This window comes from Schistocerca gregaria, chromosome X (assembly GCF_023897955.1).
Source record: "Schistocerca gregaria isolate iqSchGreg1 chromosome X, iqSchGreg1.2, whole genome shotgun sequence".
NCBI classification, from domain to species: domain Eukaryota; kingdom Metazoa; phylum Arthropoda; class Insecta; order Orthoptera; family Acrididae; genus Schistocerca; species Schistocerca gregaria.
Genome location: NC_064931.1, coordinates 676948869 through 676967940, shown reverse-complemented (window position 1 = coordinate 676967940; position 19072 = coordinate 676948869). Strand labels below are relative to the sequence as shown.

The 19072-nt window shown below is 43.2% G+C and overlaps 1 protein-coding gene across 2 annotated transcripts in view; it reads left to right on the top strand.

Moving 5' to 3' along the window:
* The first annotated feature begins 592 nt into the window (after positions 1–592).
* LOC126298749 (uncharacterized) overlaps positions 593–19072 on the top strand; it is a 527298-nt gene continuing 508818 nt past the window's right edge. The window contains exon 1 of one of the 2 annotated variants that reach the window (XM_049990194.1): positions 593–819. In XM_049990194.1, the coding sequence (XP_049846151.1) occupies positions 657–819 (163 nt within the window). In that variant the 5' untranslated portion in view covers positions 593–656. The remainder of the gene's footprint in view (positions 820–19072) is intronic. The other variant, XM_049990195.1, reaches the window with a different exon arrangement.

Sequence of the window (19072 nt, the reverse complement as noted above, 5' to 3'; positions counted from 1 at the left end):
AATCATCGATGCAGTAATTGCTTTATGTTCGCTGATTCACTGTTCTGCGTTAACTGTTAAAATAGTTCGGATCTGTTTGTGACCAGAAGGTCTAATATGTTATCGCCACGAGTCGGTTCTCTGTTTAAGTGCTCATGGTAGTTTTCACCTTATCGAGCGAAATTGTGCAGTGGTTATCACAGTAGACTTGCAGTTATGAGGACGACGGTTCAAATCCGCGTCCGGCCACCCTGATTCAGATTTTCCGTGATATCCCTAAATCGCTCCAGGCAATTGCCCGAATGGTTCCTTTGATAGGGCGCTGACGATTTCTCAGCCTTAAAACAATGAGCACCTGTCCTCCGTTTGTAATGACGTCGATGCAAATGGGACTTTAAATCCCCATCTTCCTTCTTGCTAAGTTTATGGTAGGCTCCATTGATGAGCTGTACTGTATACGCAAAGTAAGTAAAATTTCGTCGTTTGCATCCTCTCCTGGTGTTGCAGTTTTAGTGGTGAACAGTGCCAGTAGGGATTATGATGGCGTCGTAAGAGTGTGCCAGTGACCTCAGTGACGTTTGGTGGCTGAGACTGGTGCCGCAGCGGCGGGGCAGGTGGTAGGTGGTCCGGGAATAGCTGCGGGCTGCCGGCCGCGGAGTGCGCCAGTCGGCCCCAAGATGCCCCTCCGGAACCAGCCTCCCGCGCTCCGCCGCGCCGCTATGTCCACCATCGCCAGTCACTTCGAGCTGCTGTGCTACGGTGTGCGCAACAGCAAGGAAATGTCCGAGCTCATCCAGTCCGACGCCTACCTCGACATCGACGGCCCCTTCCAGCACTTCCGTGAGTATCACGGCTGGCTCCTCCTCCCAAACATACGAGCGTCCGCGAGCCGTTGCCCTTGCCCTTGACACACAGCAACAGACGTTACACGAATAGTCCAAGTACTAACGAATCAAAAATAAGACACAGTGAGAGTACCATATGACCCATCATATTTCATGCATCATCTCATTAAATGTATTTGACACTCTTCTTCGGTGAGATACTAATAAATAATTGTGTGTGTTTATTTTACGTACACGTGTTTCACCTGGTTCCTTCAGGTTTCAGCAGTTGCTTCCTCCATTCTGAGCAGTAGTTCTTACTGATATCTATTTCTGTAGAAGAATATGCCACTTTTCATAAAATATCCGTGTAGAGTATGTTGTAGTAAGGAGTCGTCCTCTTCTAGACGAACTCGTATATACCACGTTTGAGTGCATCTACTGTAAAGAAAGAAAGACAGAAACAGCAATTTACTGAACGCTTGAAAAAAACTCGTGAAACATTTTGTGACAAAGTAAATACAAAACAACACTTCCAAAGTCGTCAGTTATAGTATTCACAGAGAGACAAACGTGAATCATAAATAATAAAACATGTCTCGACTCCAAAACGTAAGTAAACGTTGTTCAAATATCCTAATTCTGCAGCTGAAGCTCCCGGCTGAGTGCTATTCCGAATTCCGTGGACCTAAACATCAAGTGTACTTAGTCTTTGACAAACTCCGCATCACTAACCATACTCCTCTGCAATAAACAGACGTAATATTCAGAAACCTAATGGAGTTATTGGAAGAGCCTTTTAATATAAGGGACTTTCTCGTTGTTGTCAATCTGAGCAAACTGTGACCGTCTCTAAGGATTAGTTAAGCACTTTATGTCCTCTATCCATAAACACAGAATTAGTGGCGCAGAAGTACCATGTAATTTCCATGCTATTATTCACTTTGCTTAAAATTCTGTCCCTACAATGTCAAGAACATTCAAATAGCATACAGTTATGCAAATATTAATTCACTTCTCATAAATTAATAAGTTTAAATTTCCGGAAGAATTAGTACAAAGTTTTATCTGAACTGCTGTATTAACGCTGAAACTGGCTACGCAACTCCCAAATTTGTTTCTCCATTACCACATGCATTTCATTTTATCAATTCAATCCAATGTAAGATGTGAGTGGTCGTCGCCTCTTTCTGTTTCCACGGCGAGATGTATTTGCGTGCATATATCCGTTTTCTTTTTTTTTTTCAGCCCACATGATTCTCATGTTTCAATACCGCATAGTGACCAATAGGTCATGTTAGAGTTGTTGATGTTTTTGTTTACTGACGAAACACAACAATTACAAAACAAACGCAGTCGTGTGGACGTGGTATAATAATTTAACGTTAGCATAAAGTGGGAGATGTATATTGCAGAAAATAAAAAAACAAGCAAGAAAACCAGTGACTAGTGCTAGAAGCGACAATTCTTATCAAATGTTCACACTGAAAATAATGTAGCATGTAAACAGAAAGGGACGAGGAAACGTCAATGCAGATTACAGCTTAACAGGAAAAAACCCAATGAGATGCGTGTAGTGACGGATAAACCACGCAGATGACGACAGGATAGTATTAGCAACAACAAAGTACTTATATTGAAGCTACGGATACCAAGGCCATGCAACTGATGAATGTACTTGAATGTTGCTCTTATCAGCAATGAAATTTCTATTATTCCTTTCGGATATTCAGACAGTAGTCTCTTCAATTACGGCAGATGTTCTAACTGTAAGAAATACGGCAGGGTGACAGTCTGCGCTTCACTTTGCTGTGGCTGCAGTGTGGCCTAGGGCCGTGATTTACTTTGGGTCAGTTTGTAGTTGGAGGTGCCTGAGCTGTAAATGGTAACAACTGTAGGTGTGCAAGGGATTCCATTTTGTTACTTGAACTACTGAAACACAGGACTGTTCAGAGAACTGGGAACCAGTGCCTTTCTATGTAGAAGCGCGACTCACTTATATTAAACATACAGAACGCAAGCTCTGTTTCACCAAATTCTGCATTTGGCATTGTTGTTGACAGCTTCCACAACACAACTTTTATCATACCCTAGATATTGCAACTGGTTGTCCTACCGCAGGAAAACTTATAACTAAAATATGAAGATTATCAACGTCCGTTAGACCGCAGATTGTGTCCAGAACTAATAATCACATAATTCCTTTAACTATGAGCTCTGTTTGTATCTTCCACCTCTTTACTTTTTCAAAATTAATGGCCATGGCAACTGCACAGCGATGCAGGTTCGACCTATGTTTTTCAAGTTAGAACGCTAATGTAAATGAAACACTTTATAAATGAAAATGACTAATTATACATTTCAGGGTATATTTTTCTCTTACATTGTCCCTTTGATCGGTTTATATCTAATATTTCTCAACATTTTGATCAAATTTGTGATTTGGGTTCAGCCAGCTTACAGTAACCGCTTAAGATGTATGCAACTGCTTATGCTTCGTAAACATACACTGTCGGCAATGAATCTTCCATATCTGCAGATGGTACGAATGGTCGTCGATGGCACGATCTCATCTTATATTCTACACATGATTACAAAAGGGAATTAAGTTAAAGTTACATTTTTTAGGAATCAGATAGTGGCTAGGGTAAGCCCTCGCAGCTTTGTGATACGGGCATTATAAAGCACATTCTTCAATCAAGCGAAACGACCGCAACACAACTTTAGCTGTGAAATATAATAACACCAGCAGAGTATTGTACTTAATTTCAGATGGTTATTGTAGCCATTCCTCCAAGACTGTTTACGGAATGAATGCCAAATTCCCGAGACTGCCAAACACATGAGTTCTTGTCATCACATGTTACAGAACGACCACAAAAACGCGCTTTGAAACCAGTTCTGTGCTTTTGCTCATCCATATAAACATCATAATCTTTGTTGTCTTTCGAAGTACATACCATAAAACAGCACGAATTCCTGATTACAAATTTTGTGGACGCTCTATGAACGTCTTATACGACTTGTCTACGGTAATTAGACTGACACCGCAGGCCTAAATGTACACAATCTGGCGATGCGTACTGATGCTGCTGATGGTCTGGAACAATAAAAGTAAGTAAATGAAAGTAATTTGGATTTAACTTTCCTTATTATTCAACTCACGGAGAATAATAACTAATGGTTTTCAAAAACACTTGATAAAAAATCAGCAAGGAACAGAATTGTTGGATGAAGAGACAATTATTGGGAGAAGACATGGAAAGAAATACGCGCCTCAGGACTCCAAACTATGCACTCACTCTGTTCTCAGTAGCTTCACATTGTTATTATGCTACGTAAATCACGTGATATGGACCTGTCAATGCTCTACTGGAAGCTCAACTACTTCCTTCCCTTCCCAGTTCCCAACTGAATCCTTAACGTGACCGCTGCACTTTAGCGCAGAGTACAGGTCACCGAAAATGTCGCTAGGACTGTTTTGCTACGGAGCACTCGAGATCTACTTTATTTGGCTTCTAATTCACTGAGAACTGAAGTACCGAAGCTCGATCGGCTAACAACGAGTGAGAATCATTTTAAAATAAGGTGGTGTGTCTGTTCTATCAGTCATCAAGATCATTTATCTGTAAAACTCTGCATTTGCAGAAAACAGACGTCCGAAGGATAAACGATCTCAAGAATAGAGAAACGCAGATGGTTCAGAAACAAAACCGGATACAGACAATTACATATTTTTTTCAAGCTGTACAAGCTTTATCGCAGACATGTTTTTGATTTACCACACCTGCAAAATGGCGAAGCGCTGGTTTCCGTACATGATCGATATTTTATCGTCCTTTCCGCAACGTAGCACGACACCGACGCGGGTATCTAAGCACCGACATGGAGGCAAAGATGAGCTTGGCAATCGTGCCTTACCAACGTGCTTGTGGTAAATGCGTAAACGTGAACTTTGGCAGCTTTATTACCAATTGCGCCGATATAGAACCAACGTGATATTAGTCTTATCTTGGTTGCCGAAAGACAAGCACCGGAAGAAATCAATCGGAGAATGAAAAATTTGTATCGGGCAGCATGTCCGGCGAAAACTACCGTTGTGGAATGGTGCGCCAAGTTCTGTGTTGGTCGAGATTCGACACAAGACGCTTCTCGACCTACCAGGCCAGCCATTACTGACAAGTGGGAGACACTCGATCACTTGTCCCATAGTCCTGATCTCTCCCCATGCCATTATAACGCCCTCGATCCCTTAAAAAAGGCCTTGAAAGGTCGACGATTCCTGTCGTACGAGGATGTGCAGAAGGCAAGCAGCAGGACAAGGTATTTTACAATACCTTGTGCGCTGGTGGGATGTTTGCCTCAATGGTCACGGACATTTTGCCCGATTGGCATACCGATTCTGGAATGTATGTCTTTCGAAAGCAAACTTTTTGATCGCCCCTTGTACAACCAAATACCTGCATGGAGATACAGAGCTCTATTAACACCGCATGGCAAATGACTAGTTACAAAGTTACTATTTCTGTTGCATCATCTGAAATGAATGCTGTGCCTTTTTGTTCGGACAACTGCAATGCGAATACACCGAATTGTTGTAGGAAGGCCAAATATTTCCCTTGTTATTGATCCATCCCATTTTGTTTTCATCATTTCATCGAATTTTCATAGTCGGCCGGAGTGTCCGAGCGGTTCTAGGCGCTACAGTCTGGAACCGCGCTGCTGCTACGGTCGCAGGTTCGAATCCTGCCTCGGGCATGGACGTGTGTGATATCCTTAGGTTAGTTAGGTGTAAGTAGTTCTAAGTTCTAGGGGACTGATGACCTCAGCAGTTAAGTCCCATAGTACTCAGAGCCATTTGACCCATTTTTTGAATTTTCATATTTGCATTCGAGTGGCAAGTAAGGAAGGAACGTACAGCCAACACAGCAACTTCGATTTTGGGAAATACGACTCTCTGTAATATGATCATCGATCGCGTCATGTCACATTTTTCTGTTCTGAGAACATAGTGAGCATGTAAAGATGCTTAGAACAGAGTCTCCCACAAAAATCGTGAGTGCGAGCTGTTATTGAATTTCTTCATGCTGAGGGTTTATTCCTGATTTCATGCAGCCGACATAACGTAACTGTCATTTGTGACAGCAAAAGTGTGGCAACTGTGCAAGAACTTCGAAGGAGGACGTATAGATGTTCAGGGTGCAGGCTGATAGGGTAGGAAGTGTCAGCCGACGATCTCGTTAAACTAGTGGATCAGACGATTCGAGATAATCGGCTACGAACGACAATTCACCAAAAGCAAAGAGGAGTGTCGTCATCAGACATCGTCCTTCTACGTGGCAGTGCTTCACCTCACACTTCAGCTGCAACAAAGATACGTCTATAGCGTTTTCGATGAGAAGCGTACCATCATCTATTATACAGAACGGACTTCACTTCGTCTGATTTTCATCTCTTTGCTCACATGAACCGCTCGCTATGAGGGCAGCGTTTTTGCACAGGCAGCGAGTTTTCATACCAATGTTGAGAATTGGCAGAAAGCAGAGGTACTGGAAAGTTGGTACAACGCTACGAAAATATCTACTTAATAAAAGGAAGCCTTCTGGTCCAGAATGTATACCAATTAGGTTCCTTTCGGAGTATGTTGATGCATTAGCTCCATACTTAACAATCATATACAACCGTTCGCTCGACGAAAGATCCGTACCCAAAGACTGGAAAGGTAGTAGGAGTAATACACTAAATTACAGGCCCATATCGCTAACGTCGATATGCAGTAGGATTTTAGAACATATATTGTGTTCGAACATAATGAATTACCTCGAAGGAAACGGTCTATTGACACACAGTCAACATGAGTTTAGAAAACATCGTTCTCGTGAAAGACAATTAGCTCTTTATTCACATGAAGTGCTGAGTGCTATTGACAAGGGATTTCAGATCGATTCCGTATTTCTGGATTTCCAGAAGGCTTTTGACACTGTACCACACAAGCGGCTCGTAGTGAAATTGCGTGCTTATGGAATATCATCTCAGTTATGTGACTGGATGTGTGATTTCCTGTCAGAGAGGTCACAGTTCGTAGTAATTGACGGAAAGTCATCCAGTAAAACAGAAGCGATTTCTGGCGTTCCCCAGGGTAGCGTAGGCCCTTTACTGTACCTTATCTATATAAACGATCTGGGAGACAATTTGAGCAGCCGGGCTCTGTTGTTTGCAGATGACGCTGTCGTTTATCGACTAATAAAGTCATCAGAAGTTCAAAACAAACTGCAGAACGATTTAGAAGAAACATCGGAATGGTGCGAAAAGTGGCAGTTGACCTTAAATAACGGAAAGTGTGAGGTCATCCACAGGAGTGCTAAAAGGAACTCGTTAAACTTCGGTTACACGATAAATCAGTGTAATCTAAAAGCCGTAAATTCAGCTAAATACCTAGGTATTACAATTACGAACAACTTGAATTGGAAGGAACCCATAGAAAATGTTGTGGGAAAGGCTAACGAAAGGCTGCGTTTTATTGGCAGGACACTTAGAAAATGTAACAGACCTACTAATGTTAATGGAGCAGAGGGAGCCAGTTACCGGCTGTAGTGCGGGTGATCAAACACTTCCCATCGAAAACGCTGCAGGAGCATTTTAATTGTCCCTGAAGATTACCACCGAGAATTGTCACGAAGTAGGAACCCTAGGTGCTTTAGTCTCGAACCGCGTGGCCCCTACGTTCGCAGGTTCGAATCCTGCCTCGGGCATGGATGTGTGTGATGTCTTTAGTTTCCTTGACTTCACTAAATTACATAAGATGATTGTCGGGATGATTCGTTTTGAAAGAGAACGACCGATTTCCTTCCCAGTCCTTTCCCAAACCAAGTTCTATGCTCTGTTTTTATCGACCTCGTCGTCGAGGAAATGTTAAACCCTAATACTCCTTCTTTCTTTGCTTCTTTCCTTCCTTTTTACGAATGCCTCCTTAAACGTGTATTGTGTCAAAAGAAATACAAAAGTGGTGATAGCTTCTCTACACCTCATCTCTCAAATTGCCCAAATATTTGGAGTGATTCTTCTTTCATGCGAAGTTACTACTCAATATAGCTTCCATTTAAAGTAGTTAACTTATTACATTGTTGAAACGGTTCATTGACAGAATACTACTGAAATTCAATCAGTCTACAAAGAAGATTACCTTCGAAACACTCATGTGACCCATCCTCGAACACTGTACAAGTGTGCGGGACCCACACCAAATGGAACTAACAAGGGATATTGAAAATATATAATGGTGTCCAAAATCAAAGCATCAAAGGGGAATTTTGCAAGGTTGCGTTTATTTTGCCATAAAGCATTATAGACAAAACTTTCTTCGTTATTTTTCCAACTTAATGGATATGCACACACATTCCGACAACTGGTTAATGTGCTCAGTATGGGGTGTGGCCACCTGTGACAGCAATACACGCCTGACAAGGACGGAGTATGCTGTGAATGATGTTATCAGACTCATATTCAGGTAATAATGGCCACTCTTCCTGCAGAGCTGCTCGCAATCTTGGAGAGTGATCAGTGGATGCTGAAAATGTTCAAATGGCTCTGAGCACTATGGGACTTAACATCTATGGTTATCAGTCCCCTAGAACTTAGAACTACTTAAACCTAACTAACCTAAGGACATCACACAACACCCAGTCATCACGAGGCAGAGAAAATCCCTGACCCCGCCGGGAATCGAACCCGGGAACCCGGGCGCGGGAAGCGAGAACGCTACCGCACGACCACGAGCTGCGGACGTGGATGCTGATGTGATGCAAGCCGTCTCCCTAGTGCATCCCAGACATGTTCTAAAGGATTCAAATCAGGAAAGCGAGCAGGCCCCGTCATGCGTGCAATACCTTCCGTTTCCAAGAAAACATCAACCACCCGTGCTCTATGAGGTCGAGCATCATAGTCCATCAATACGAAGTCTGGGCCCACAGCACTTCGCAACAACCGCAAATGAGGTCCCAAGATCTCGACACGATACCTGACAGCAGCTAAACATTGCCGATTCACCTGTAAAGTTTTGTGAAGAGTTATGTGAATGATACTCACACCATCAGGAATCTTTCTTGATATCGGACTCTTTCCACAATATTTGGGTCCCGAAATCGTGTTCTACGTTCCCTCCAGATGCTAAAGCGAATCCATCGAGAATCGCTGTCCAGCCTATATCAGGACTCATTTGCGAAAAGAACATTGGCCCACTATTCGATCCTCCAAGTGGCGTGTTGATGACCCCACTCTAGACGTTCCCTTATGTGAAGACGCGTGAGACGTAGACATACAGCAAGTATCCGAGAATAAAGGCCACTCTGCCGGAGCCTTCGGCACACCGCTTAGCACCGAGTCAGGTGGCGCAGTGACTAGCACCCCTGACTCGCATTCGCGACGACGACGGTTCAATCCCGCGTCAGGCCATCCTGATTTCGGTTTTCCGTGATTTCCCTAAATCGCTCCAGGCAAATGCATGGATGGTTCCTTAGAAAGGGCACGGCCGCCTTCCATCCACGTCCTTCCCTAATCCGATGAGACCGGTGACTTTGCTGTGTGGTCTCCCCCCCAAACAACCCAAAGCACACCGTTTGGCTCGATACAAAATGTCCAGTCGATACTGTGAGCTCACAAGCCAGTTGCTATGCAGTACTAAGGTGGTACTGTCGTGCCCTCACATCCAAATAACGGCCCTCTCTTCTGAAGTCACACTTGGTCGGCTCTGCGCTGGTCTTTGGGATACACTTTCTATCTCTATCTCTATGCCTGCCGCAGTGGCCAAGCGGTTCGAGGCTCTTCAGTCCGGAACCGCGCGACTACTGCGGTCGCAAGTTCGAATCCTGCCTCGGGCATGGATGTGTGTGATGTCCTTAAGTTAGTTAGGTTTAAGTAGTTCTTAGTTCTAGGGGACTGAGGACCTCAGATGTTAAGTCCCACAGTGCTCAGAGCCATTTGAACGATTTCTGTCTCTATAAACTGTCGCCACCACATCAGAGAAACAACAGAACGATTTACATTAAGCCATCGGGCCACATCAGTTTGCGACTGGCCTTCTGCCTTTCTTTCTATGGTCCTCCACCTCAGAGAGTCTGGTAGGCATGTTCTCTCTGCCATACTGCACCGTCTGTGACTGTGTACACAACGACTGTGGGTGTTGGGCTACCCGGCAAACACTACTTCCTTTCATAGGTGCCCTGACTGCATCGTTCGCATGGTTGACCATTGACCGAAATGCCATCTTCCGTGCAAAACACGATAGTACGGATATCTGGTTGACAGTTTGTATGATTATACGGTGAATTAGACACAGGGCCGGGAAATAACGGTTTGTTGCTTTAATTTTGGACACCAGTGTATAGAGAAGAGCAGCACAGGTTTGTTTAACCTATCGGGAAGTGACAGGGGAATGCTGAAAGAACTGAACTGGCAAACGCTTAGGAAATTTCTAAAATTAACTTAAATGACGAATCTTGGAATTAAAACTACCTACATATCGGACCCGTAGATATCGCGAAGACACGATTAGACTAATTACCGTGCACAGAGAGACGTTTAAGAAATTACAGCCAGCTGTGAAACGTTGCATAAAACTCCCAACAGGCCTTGGCCTTTCTTAGGTTGTACCGTGTGTTTTTGGACACTGCTCCGTATAGGTAAGCCCACCGTCCGCCAAATTTTTGACGTTACAACCAATGTCACTGTCCATAGTGGTAAAGTACTGTGTGCGTGAAACATCATAACTATTTCCGAAACCGTTGAAGATTATGAAACAAGACTTTTCGATAAATCATAGTACGCAGTGGGATGAGTCTTTAATTGGGTAGACAACGCCAGTAACTGTTTCATACGCTAACGTACTGCAGCAGCTTCTTTTTATAATGGAAGAACTTACTTTTTTCAAAGATGTTCGGGAACATATAAAATGACATGTATAGTAATATGTCGTTTGTTACGGTTTGCTGTGAAATCTTTTACATACAAACAGGTTGGTAATTTGCTAAATATGAAGGTCAAAATTGCGAAGATAAACGGCTTCCGTCCACCGATCTAATGTCAACTTTTCAGAGAAGGCAAAACTGTACTGTATTAGCCATCGTATACAAAACAATGTCATAATTTGTCGATCAGTTTAGCTGCAACCACAAAAAGCATCATGTCTGTGGATTCATAGTTTCAAGTTCTCTCCACACCTTTAGAAAGTAAGTGGTTTCTTTAAAAATACATATAATCTTTAATATCTAATACTTCAATATCAAATACTGGAACACTCTCTTTCAAATTCTGAAGGTGGCAGGGGTAAAATACAGGGAGCGAAAGGCTATTTACAATTTGTAAAGAAACCAGAAGGTAGTTATAAGAGTCGAGGGGCATGAAAGGGAAGCAGTGGTTGGGAAGGGAGTGAGACAGGGTTGTAGCCTATCCCCGATGTTATTCAATCTGTATATTGAGCAAGCAGTAAAGGAAACAAAAGAAAAATTCGGAGTAGGAATTAAAATCGATAGAGAAGAAATAAAAACTTTGAGGTTCGCCGATGACATTGTAATTCTATCAGACAGAGCAAAGGACCTGGAAGAGCAGCTGAACGGAATGGACAGTGTCTTGAAAGTAGGATATAAGATGAACAGCAACAAAATCAAAACGACGATAATGGAATGTAGTCGAATTAAGTCGGGTGATGCTGCGGAATTAGATTAGGAAATGAGGCGCTTAAAGTAGTAAAGGAGTTTTGCTATTTGGGGAGCAAAATAACTGATGATGGTCGAAGTAGAGAGGATATAAAATGTAGACTGGCAATGGCAAGGAAAGCGTTTCTGAAGAAGAGAAATTTGTTAACATCGAGTATTGATTTAAGTGTGAGGAAGTCATTTCTGAAAGTATTTGTATGGAGTGCAGCCATGTATGGAAGTGAAACATGGACGGTAAGTAGTTTGGACAAGAAGTGAATAGAAGCTTTCGAAATGTTGTTCTACAGAAGAATGTTGAAGATTAGATAACTAATGAGGAGGTATTGAATAGAATTGGAGGGAAGAGACATTTGTGGCACAACTTGACTAGAAGAAGGGATCGGTTGGTAGGACATATTCTGAGGCATCAAGGGATCACCAATTTCGTATTGGAGGGCAGCGTGGAGGGTAAAAATCGTAGAGGGAGACCAAGGGATTAATACACGAAGCAGATTCAGAAGGATGTAGGCTGCAGTAGGTACTGGGAGATGAAGAAGCTTGCACAGGATAGAGTAGCATGAAGAGCTGCATCAAACCAGTCTCTGGACTGAAGACAACAACAACATCTAAAAGCGGAGTTCATGGATTACATAAAAACAAAAAATACTTAGCCGGCCGCGGTGGTCTCGCGGTTCTAGGCGCTCAGTCCGGAACTGCGCGACTGCTACGGTCGCAGGTTCGAATCCTGCCTCGGGCATGGATGTGTGTGATGTCCTTAGGTTAGTTAGGTTTAAGTAGTTCTAAGTTCTAGGGGACTGATGACCACAGATGTTAAGTCCCATAGTACTCAGAGCCATTTGAACCAAAAAATACTTATTCTTCTTCGTAGCACTACATTCTTCAACGATTCCGAAAATATTGGCTATTAACGGCATGTTTAGGGTGGGAAAAACAAAACGGGCCCAGAAATTGTTTATGTCCCTCAAGACAGGCAGCTCAACTTACACAATTTGCCATGGGTGCGGATTGCCTTTCTTAACGTGTGTGGAATACAGGGTGAGCACAAAGTCTGGCAAATTTATTACGGAATAACCGTTTGACATAATAATTTACATTTGATGCCGTTACATAGGTTAGTGTTACACCTCAACGTCTGCTCCCTTGGTAGCTCTGAGAATGTCGAGAGGGTATTCCAGTTCCCGCCAGGTGTTTCCTAACGTGTTCTGTCACAGTACCCACAACAGCTTGTATCCTAGCCTTCAGTTCGTCGACGTCAGCAACTGCTATGACGAAGATATATCCCCAGAAAAAAGGTCAAGGGGCGTAATGTCTGTCATACGTCTTTATAATCAAGGCAAGACTTTGAGCTCACCCTGTATTTTCCGGGCTAATTCTGCTTTGTCCACCCTGTATTTCATGACCAGTACTGGTCCTATTAAGTCTCTGAGAAACAAGTGAAATAATTTTTCATCTATTGAGAACTGATTCTTTTTGATAACTTACTGTCTTTCAACTTTAATGCAACCCTCTATCTAACCTTATACCCGGATTGGTACGTCAGGTAACTGCGGTCAATCATTTGCTTATGTTGACTTCGTCACCGACTGATTGCGTACGTATAACAAGAAACTGTGACCATATGAAGGCGTTGGTGCGGTATCACCACTGGTAGCTGATGACTTCAGGCCCCAATTCGAACACTGTAACTATTCCGCTATTTAAATGTACCGATACGCTTGAGCCTTCGCTATCCCGTGCTGTCAGTCCGGTCAGAGAGAAAGCCAAATATTCTGGAGCTCGCCCGAGCGGCTGTTCGTACGCTGTCTAGTAAAAGCCCGATTTGCAGTTGCCGGTGCGTTGTTTCCGATGAGGGAAGAGTGCGCGGCGCAAAATGTGAAGGGGTGAGCTAAAGCTGGGAGCCCAGCGAATCGATGTGTGGAAGCGGCAGCTGTGGCGCTATTCTTGGCCAAGCAGCTGTGGGCTGTGGACGGCACGCGGACCTGCTTCCTGCCACCAGCGCACGGAGCGCCCTCAGTGTTTACCACGACCACACACTCGCATATCGCATTTACTTTGTCAGTCGATCAGAAGCGCAAATGCAGATTTTTAGAGATGGGGAAATTTGCAGGGATTTTCTAAGCCCGCCGGGACGAATACATGTCTCAACAAAAATTTTGGTTTTCCTCAGTAATACTGGGGCAACGACCTTGCTGCAGTGGAAACACCGGTTCCCGTCAGATCACCGAAGTCAAGCGCTGTCGGGCGTGGCAGGCACTTAGATGGGTGACCACCCGAACCGCCATGGACTTGCCATTTTTCGGGGTGCACTCAGCCTCGTGATGCCAATTGAGGAGCTACTCGACCGAATAGTAGCGGCTCCTGTCAAAGAAAACCATCGTGCCGACCGGGAGAGTGGTGTGCTGACCACACGCCCCTCCTATCCGCATCCTCAGCTGAGGATGACGCGGCGGTCGGATGGTCCCGATGGGACACTTGTGGCCTGATGACGGAGTGCCAGTAACACTAATAATGTTAAAAAAATCACTGTCATGTGTGTACCGTTCCTCATTTTTCTTCTTGCTAATCCATCACTTACAATCGACATCCTCAGTTATTTGTTGCATTCAGGATGGTCAGGAACAGTCTAGAAAGCCTATAAGGGTGTTGCAGGGTAGGTAGCGCTGATAATTATTATGAAAAAATTCGATACGTTGTGCCTTTTCCGAGTTAATTAGCGTTGAAGTTAGCCAGTCAGGCAGTTACGCGGGCAGATTTAAGCAGCCCGCCAGATGCAATTAGTGTCAGTTGTTCTCATGGCATAGATGATAGCGCACTATACTGCTCGGCCTTTGGCTCTTCTTTGGATCTTCTCTATCTCCTTCGTCAACCCGACCTGGTACGGATCCCACAGTGGTGAGCAATACTGAAGTATAGGTCGAACGATTGTTTTGTAAGCCACCTCTTTTGTTGATGGACTACATTTTCTAAGGACCTTCCCAATGAATCTCATCCTGGTACCCGCCTTACCAACAATTAATTTTATATGATCATTCCACTTCAAATCGTTCCGCACGCATACTCCCAGATATTTTACAGAAGTAACTGCTACCAGTGTTTGTTCCGCTATCATATAATCATACAATAAAGGATCCTTCTTTCTATGTATTCGCAATACATTACATTTGTCTATGTTAAGGGTCAGTTGCCACTCCCTGCACCAAGTGCCTATCCGCTGCAGATCTTCCTGCATTTCGCCGCAATTTTCTAATGCTGCAACTTCTCTGTATATTACAGCATCATCCGCGAAAAGCCGCATGGAAGTGAAGTCCTGGAAGGTGCTCATTAAGTTTTGGAAAACGATGAAAAAACAAATGGGGTCAAGTCGGGGTTGTATGGTATGTAATCGATGGCAGTGCACCCAAGTCATTCGACTGTTGAAGATGTGGCTGCGCTCGTGTGTGGTGTGGCACTGTCATGCTAAAGGAGAGGGTGCTTCATGCGTGGACGAATTCTTTGAATTCGTGCTTTCAGTTTTCTGAGGGTTTCCCTCGTACCGACACTACGTTACGCACTGTCATGTTACACGTTACTATTCGGAGCCATCTAGCGAAACAGAGTTGCAACTTGCGTTAGCAAAGCATGGAAGTCCACCGAGTAATATGCGTGGCATGGCTCAAATGGCTCTAAGCACTATGGAACTTAACATCTGAGGTCATCAGTCCCCTAGACAGAGAACTACTTAAACCTAACTAACCTAAGGACATCACACACATCCATGCCCGAGGCAGGATTCGAACCTGCGACCGTAGCAGCAGCGTGGTTCCCGACTGAAGCGCCTAGAACCGCTCAGCCGCAGCGGCCGGCCGCGTGGCATGGAATACCTCAGCCGATATTGAGCACAGAATAAAAAATTTTGGAGGCATGATTTTTCAATATACCATCGTATGTTTATCCCGTTCCGCATTAAGGTGCTTGCACTTGCCTCCCATATCAACGCTGAACATTCCGTAACACGTAAACTACAAACATTACACTATATATTTTTGATATCGTAAGTTGCAGAAGTCTGTTCCTGATCCTGGACATTTTTTGTCGAAATTGAATGGTGTACAGTTAATTGCTTATTTCAAACTACTAATGACACTTCAAAGTCAGCTTTGTGTTTTGACTGTTGGAACGTGGTGGCAAATGAAAGTAATTTATATCACCGATCACTGTCTACTTTGCAGAAACTCTCGGCTACGTGGAAAGAAAATACCTTCTGTTATAGTCTGAGTTATACAAGCTAGTAACTATGCCAATACTTTCACAGTCACACATCGACAATGAAAGTAATTAAAGTAGACAGAGGTAATGAAACGCATCTAGTAATCTCTGTTAGAGAACTTAGAGCAAAGTATTGTCAATACTTGACTGTTTCACGAGAAAATATTTAACAGATCTTTTTAAATGAAGAATGAAATTCCGTATTTTCTCTAATCAGCACAGTAATAAAGACGAGAGGGAAGCTCAAAAGGTGTTGAAGTGTAATTTTACTCCAACAGCTAATTATATGGAGTTTAAAGTTTACAAAGGCAACGCGTGATGGACGGGCATTCGCACGCGACAGGCTTCTCAGCCAGGAACGACATCTGAAGCTGACAAATGAGTACTTAGTAGGCTTTTTTCTTCTGTCTCCGCTTTTATGTCTGTTACAACTAATTAAAAGTCCAAGAGTGCAAACAGACTTCACATGACAAATGGTTTTAGAGTCGTAACAAAAAGCGAAAGCAAGTTACTGGTGTGTAATTAGAAGCCCTACAAAAATTAAACAAAGTCAACATGACTTTCCTATGTAAAACCGTCTTTTAATTCTTTCACGTGTCTTGTTTTCGTGAGCGTGCCTCTGGAATTATCCCGGTGTTTGAATTATGTATTCAAAGAAGGCTACAGCAAATTCACCAAATCTGAGATCGACGATTTTCTCTACTTTGTTGCACTTACTCATTCTTTGCCTGAAATTGACAAGGAGTATGGTCCAATGTTATCGTTACTGCGGGTTGTTCATTAGGACCAGTGTGGCAAAATACCTAGTAACTTGTCCAAACAGTCGTCCTGCAAGCTCACGTTCTCATCGAATCCATGGATTCAAACATTAACTGTAGCTTCCATAGTTTTAAACGTAGAAACAAATTTTGTTGCTATAGACAGCACCTACATTGAATCTCAGTGCTAGTCCGTATAAAAGATGTGCCTGATAACAGTTTCTTCAATTTCAGATAAAATATTATCCACATTCCTCTTCGGCGATCGACGATTTTGAAGTTCTTGCGCCAACTTCACTGTCTGCCTTTACTACCTTTGATCTGAAACTGTAATTTCGATGCAATAGTAGTGTCACCTTCTACGTGCCAGTTCAGATTAAAGAGATACTTAGATCCCAGACTTACACTGGTCGGACAGAAGTGATACCGTCCAGTGATACAATTCCCAAATCAAGAAGTCCCTGCTGGGAGAGGTTCAGGAAAACCAGATTACGAGCACATCTGCATTTCATCTGAATAAAAAAAGGGTAGCCGGAGGCTAAGTAGCCTTTATCGCCAAATCAGAATTTTTTTCAAATATGTGCTGTATTAAATTTCAGTTACCTTACATGGGTGTATGATGTTTCTACATGTAGGCAAGCGGGGAAAATCTGCTCTACAAACCTGTAAGACTTTAAGCTCTCTAGACAGGAATGGGTCGTAACATTAACAAACATGCTATAAAAATGGAGAGCCCAGGAAGCATGAAATTACTTGCCCCATTGACTGGGCGCAGAAATCAGTTGAAATCGATGAATCTGCCGCCCAGCAAACTTTATTTAAAGGCCACGATGCTACTCCAGGCGGGAGTAAAATGAATGTGAGCAACGCAAAATAGTGAAGGCGAAAATCAAGATTTGGCCCTGTCTGACTACCCCCTAAAGCAACTCTTAATTGTGATATTATTTTCTCCTTCTTGTTCTTTAACATATAAATTACAACCTAAACATAAATGAACGATTAAGGGAATTAGTTACTACTAAATGATAAATGTTTTATTTCTGCTTCTACATTTATTGTAGATTAAAAATCTCTCTATATTACAAATATTACTGATCAGTTGCCCAAATCTGCCCCTTTTTATGGCGACTAATATAAATAACCCGAGATGACTGACATCATCTACGCACCACAACTAGAAGACACCACTTTCAAAGATGATTTACAGTGGTGTGCAACCTCAGTGGAAATAAAACTTACGTGATAACAGCTGTTTGGCCTTATAGCCCTAATAAGCCGAACAATCAGCAATATCAACCACTTTCAAAGATGATTTACAGTGGTGTGCAACCTCAGTGGAAATCAAACTTACGTGATCACAGCTGTTTGGCCTTATAGCCCTAATAAGCCGAACAATCAGCAATATCAACGTATGTACTGAGTCCGGTGTGTCGGAGTGATGGTTCTCGTAGACGTCTGCGACGATGGAAGAACTCCAGCCACAAAATAAACTGTTTCAAACACTAGGACAGCAGAAGGCGGTCCTCTGACTAGTATAATCTAATACTTTCTTCTCCGCTCTGTGTTCTATAGACAAGAAACGCTAACTCCCAGCCACAAGGGCGGAATTCAGATTACGTCTCTACGTGAGTCTAGACAGAAGTGCTCTCAATCACTGAACACTGTGTATTCAACAATGACTCGCTACCCGAAGACGAAGTTCTAACTATAAAATCTCCTGAGAGCAAAGACAGCAAATCCGTCTGTATCGACAAAAGCACACTGAGCGACCGTCAAACACGGGCGCTCAGAACGGAAGTCCTCATCCTCTCCACCGCTGAGTTCCCAGAAAAGCCCGGCTCCCCTCCCACGTAATTGCAGAAGTCGAATCCTGTTCTCGAAACCACGGAATATTTTCCCTCTCTACAGATTCTTCCGAACGCCTACCAACCATATTTTAGACTCTTGTCGTCGAGCGCGGAAAGTTTGTGAGAAAGTACATATCCCCATTAATTAGGAATTCATACAATGGCACGCTTCTCAGAGTAAAAATCCTCGGAAATAACCCAGCCTGCGTGATTTCCTTGTAACTCTATGCTGCGTCCAATATTTTCAGAGTTTCTGGTTATCCTTCCGGCCTAGCTACAGTATCGGCCAGCCGCCACTCAATTGTGCTTCAGCGTTCATGCGCCCCGACTGTTCGGCTAGGATTACTTACTCCGTTAAGCTGGACCAACACACCTGTGCGGGCTTTTCCACTCAGTGCCTGAGTTACGCCTGCCGTTTCGTTCCCACTGGCGTTCCAACCTCTACTAGTATGGGCAACCGTTCATTACGCCGATTTGATAATAAGGACACTCCATCACCTTTCATGCAATTAGTGTTAACTATTTCCAAGGTGTAAGTGACAATGTCAGTTTTCTTTAAATATTCATATATACGATGTACAACCTATTAAATTATACCTATATCCGGCAAAGTATGTAGTGAGTGCTTGTAAGGTGAGAAATTATAGCCACCTTACACCTTAACAGAAGACAGAAGTATTTCGACATTGAAAGCATCTATAACAAGTTGG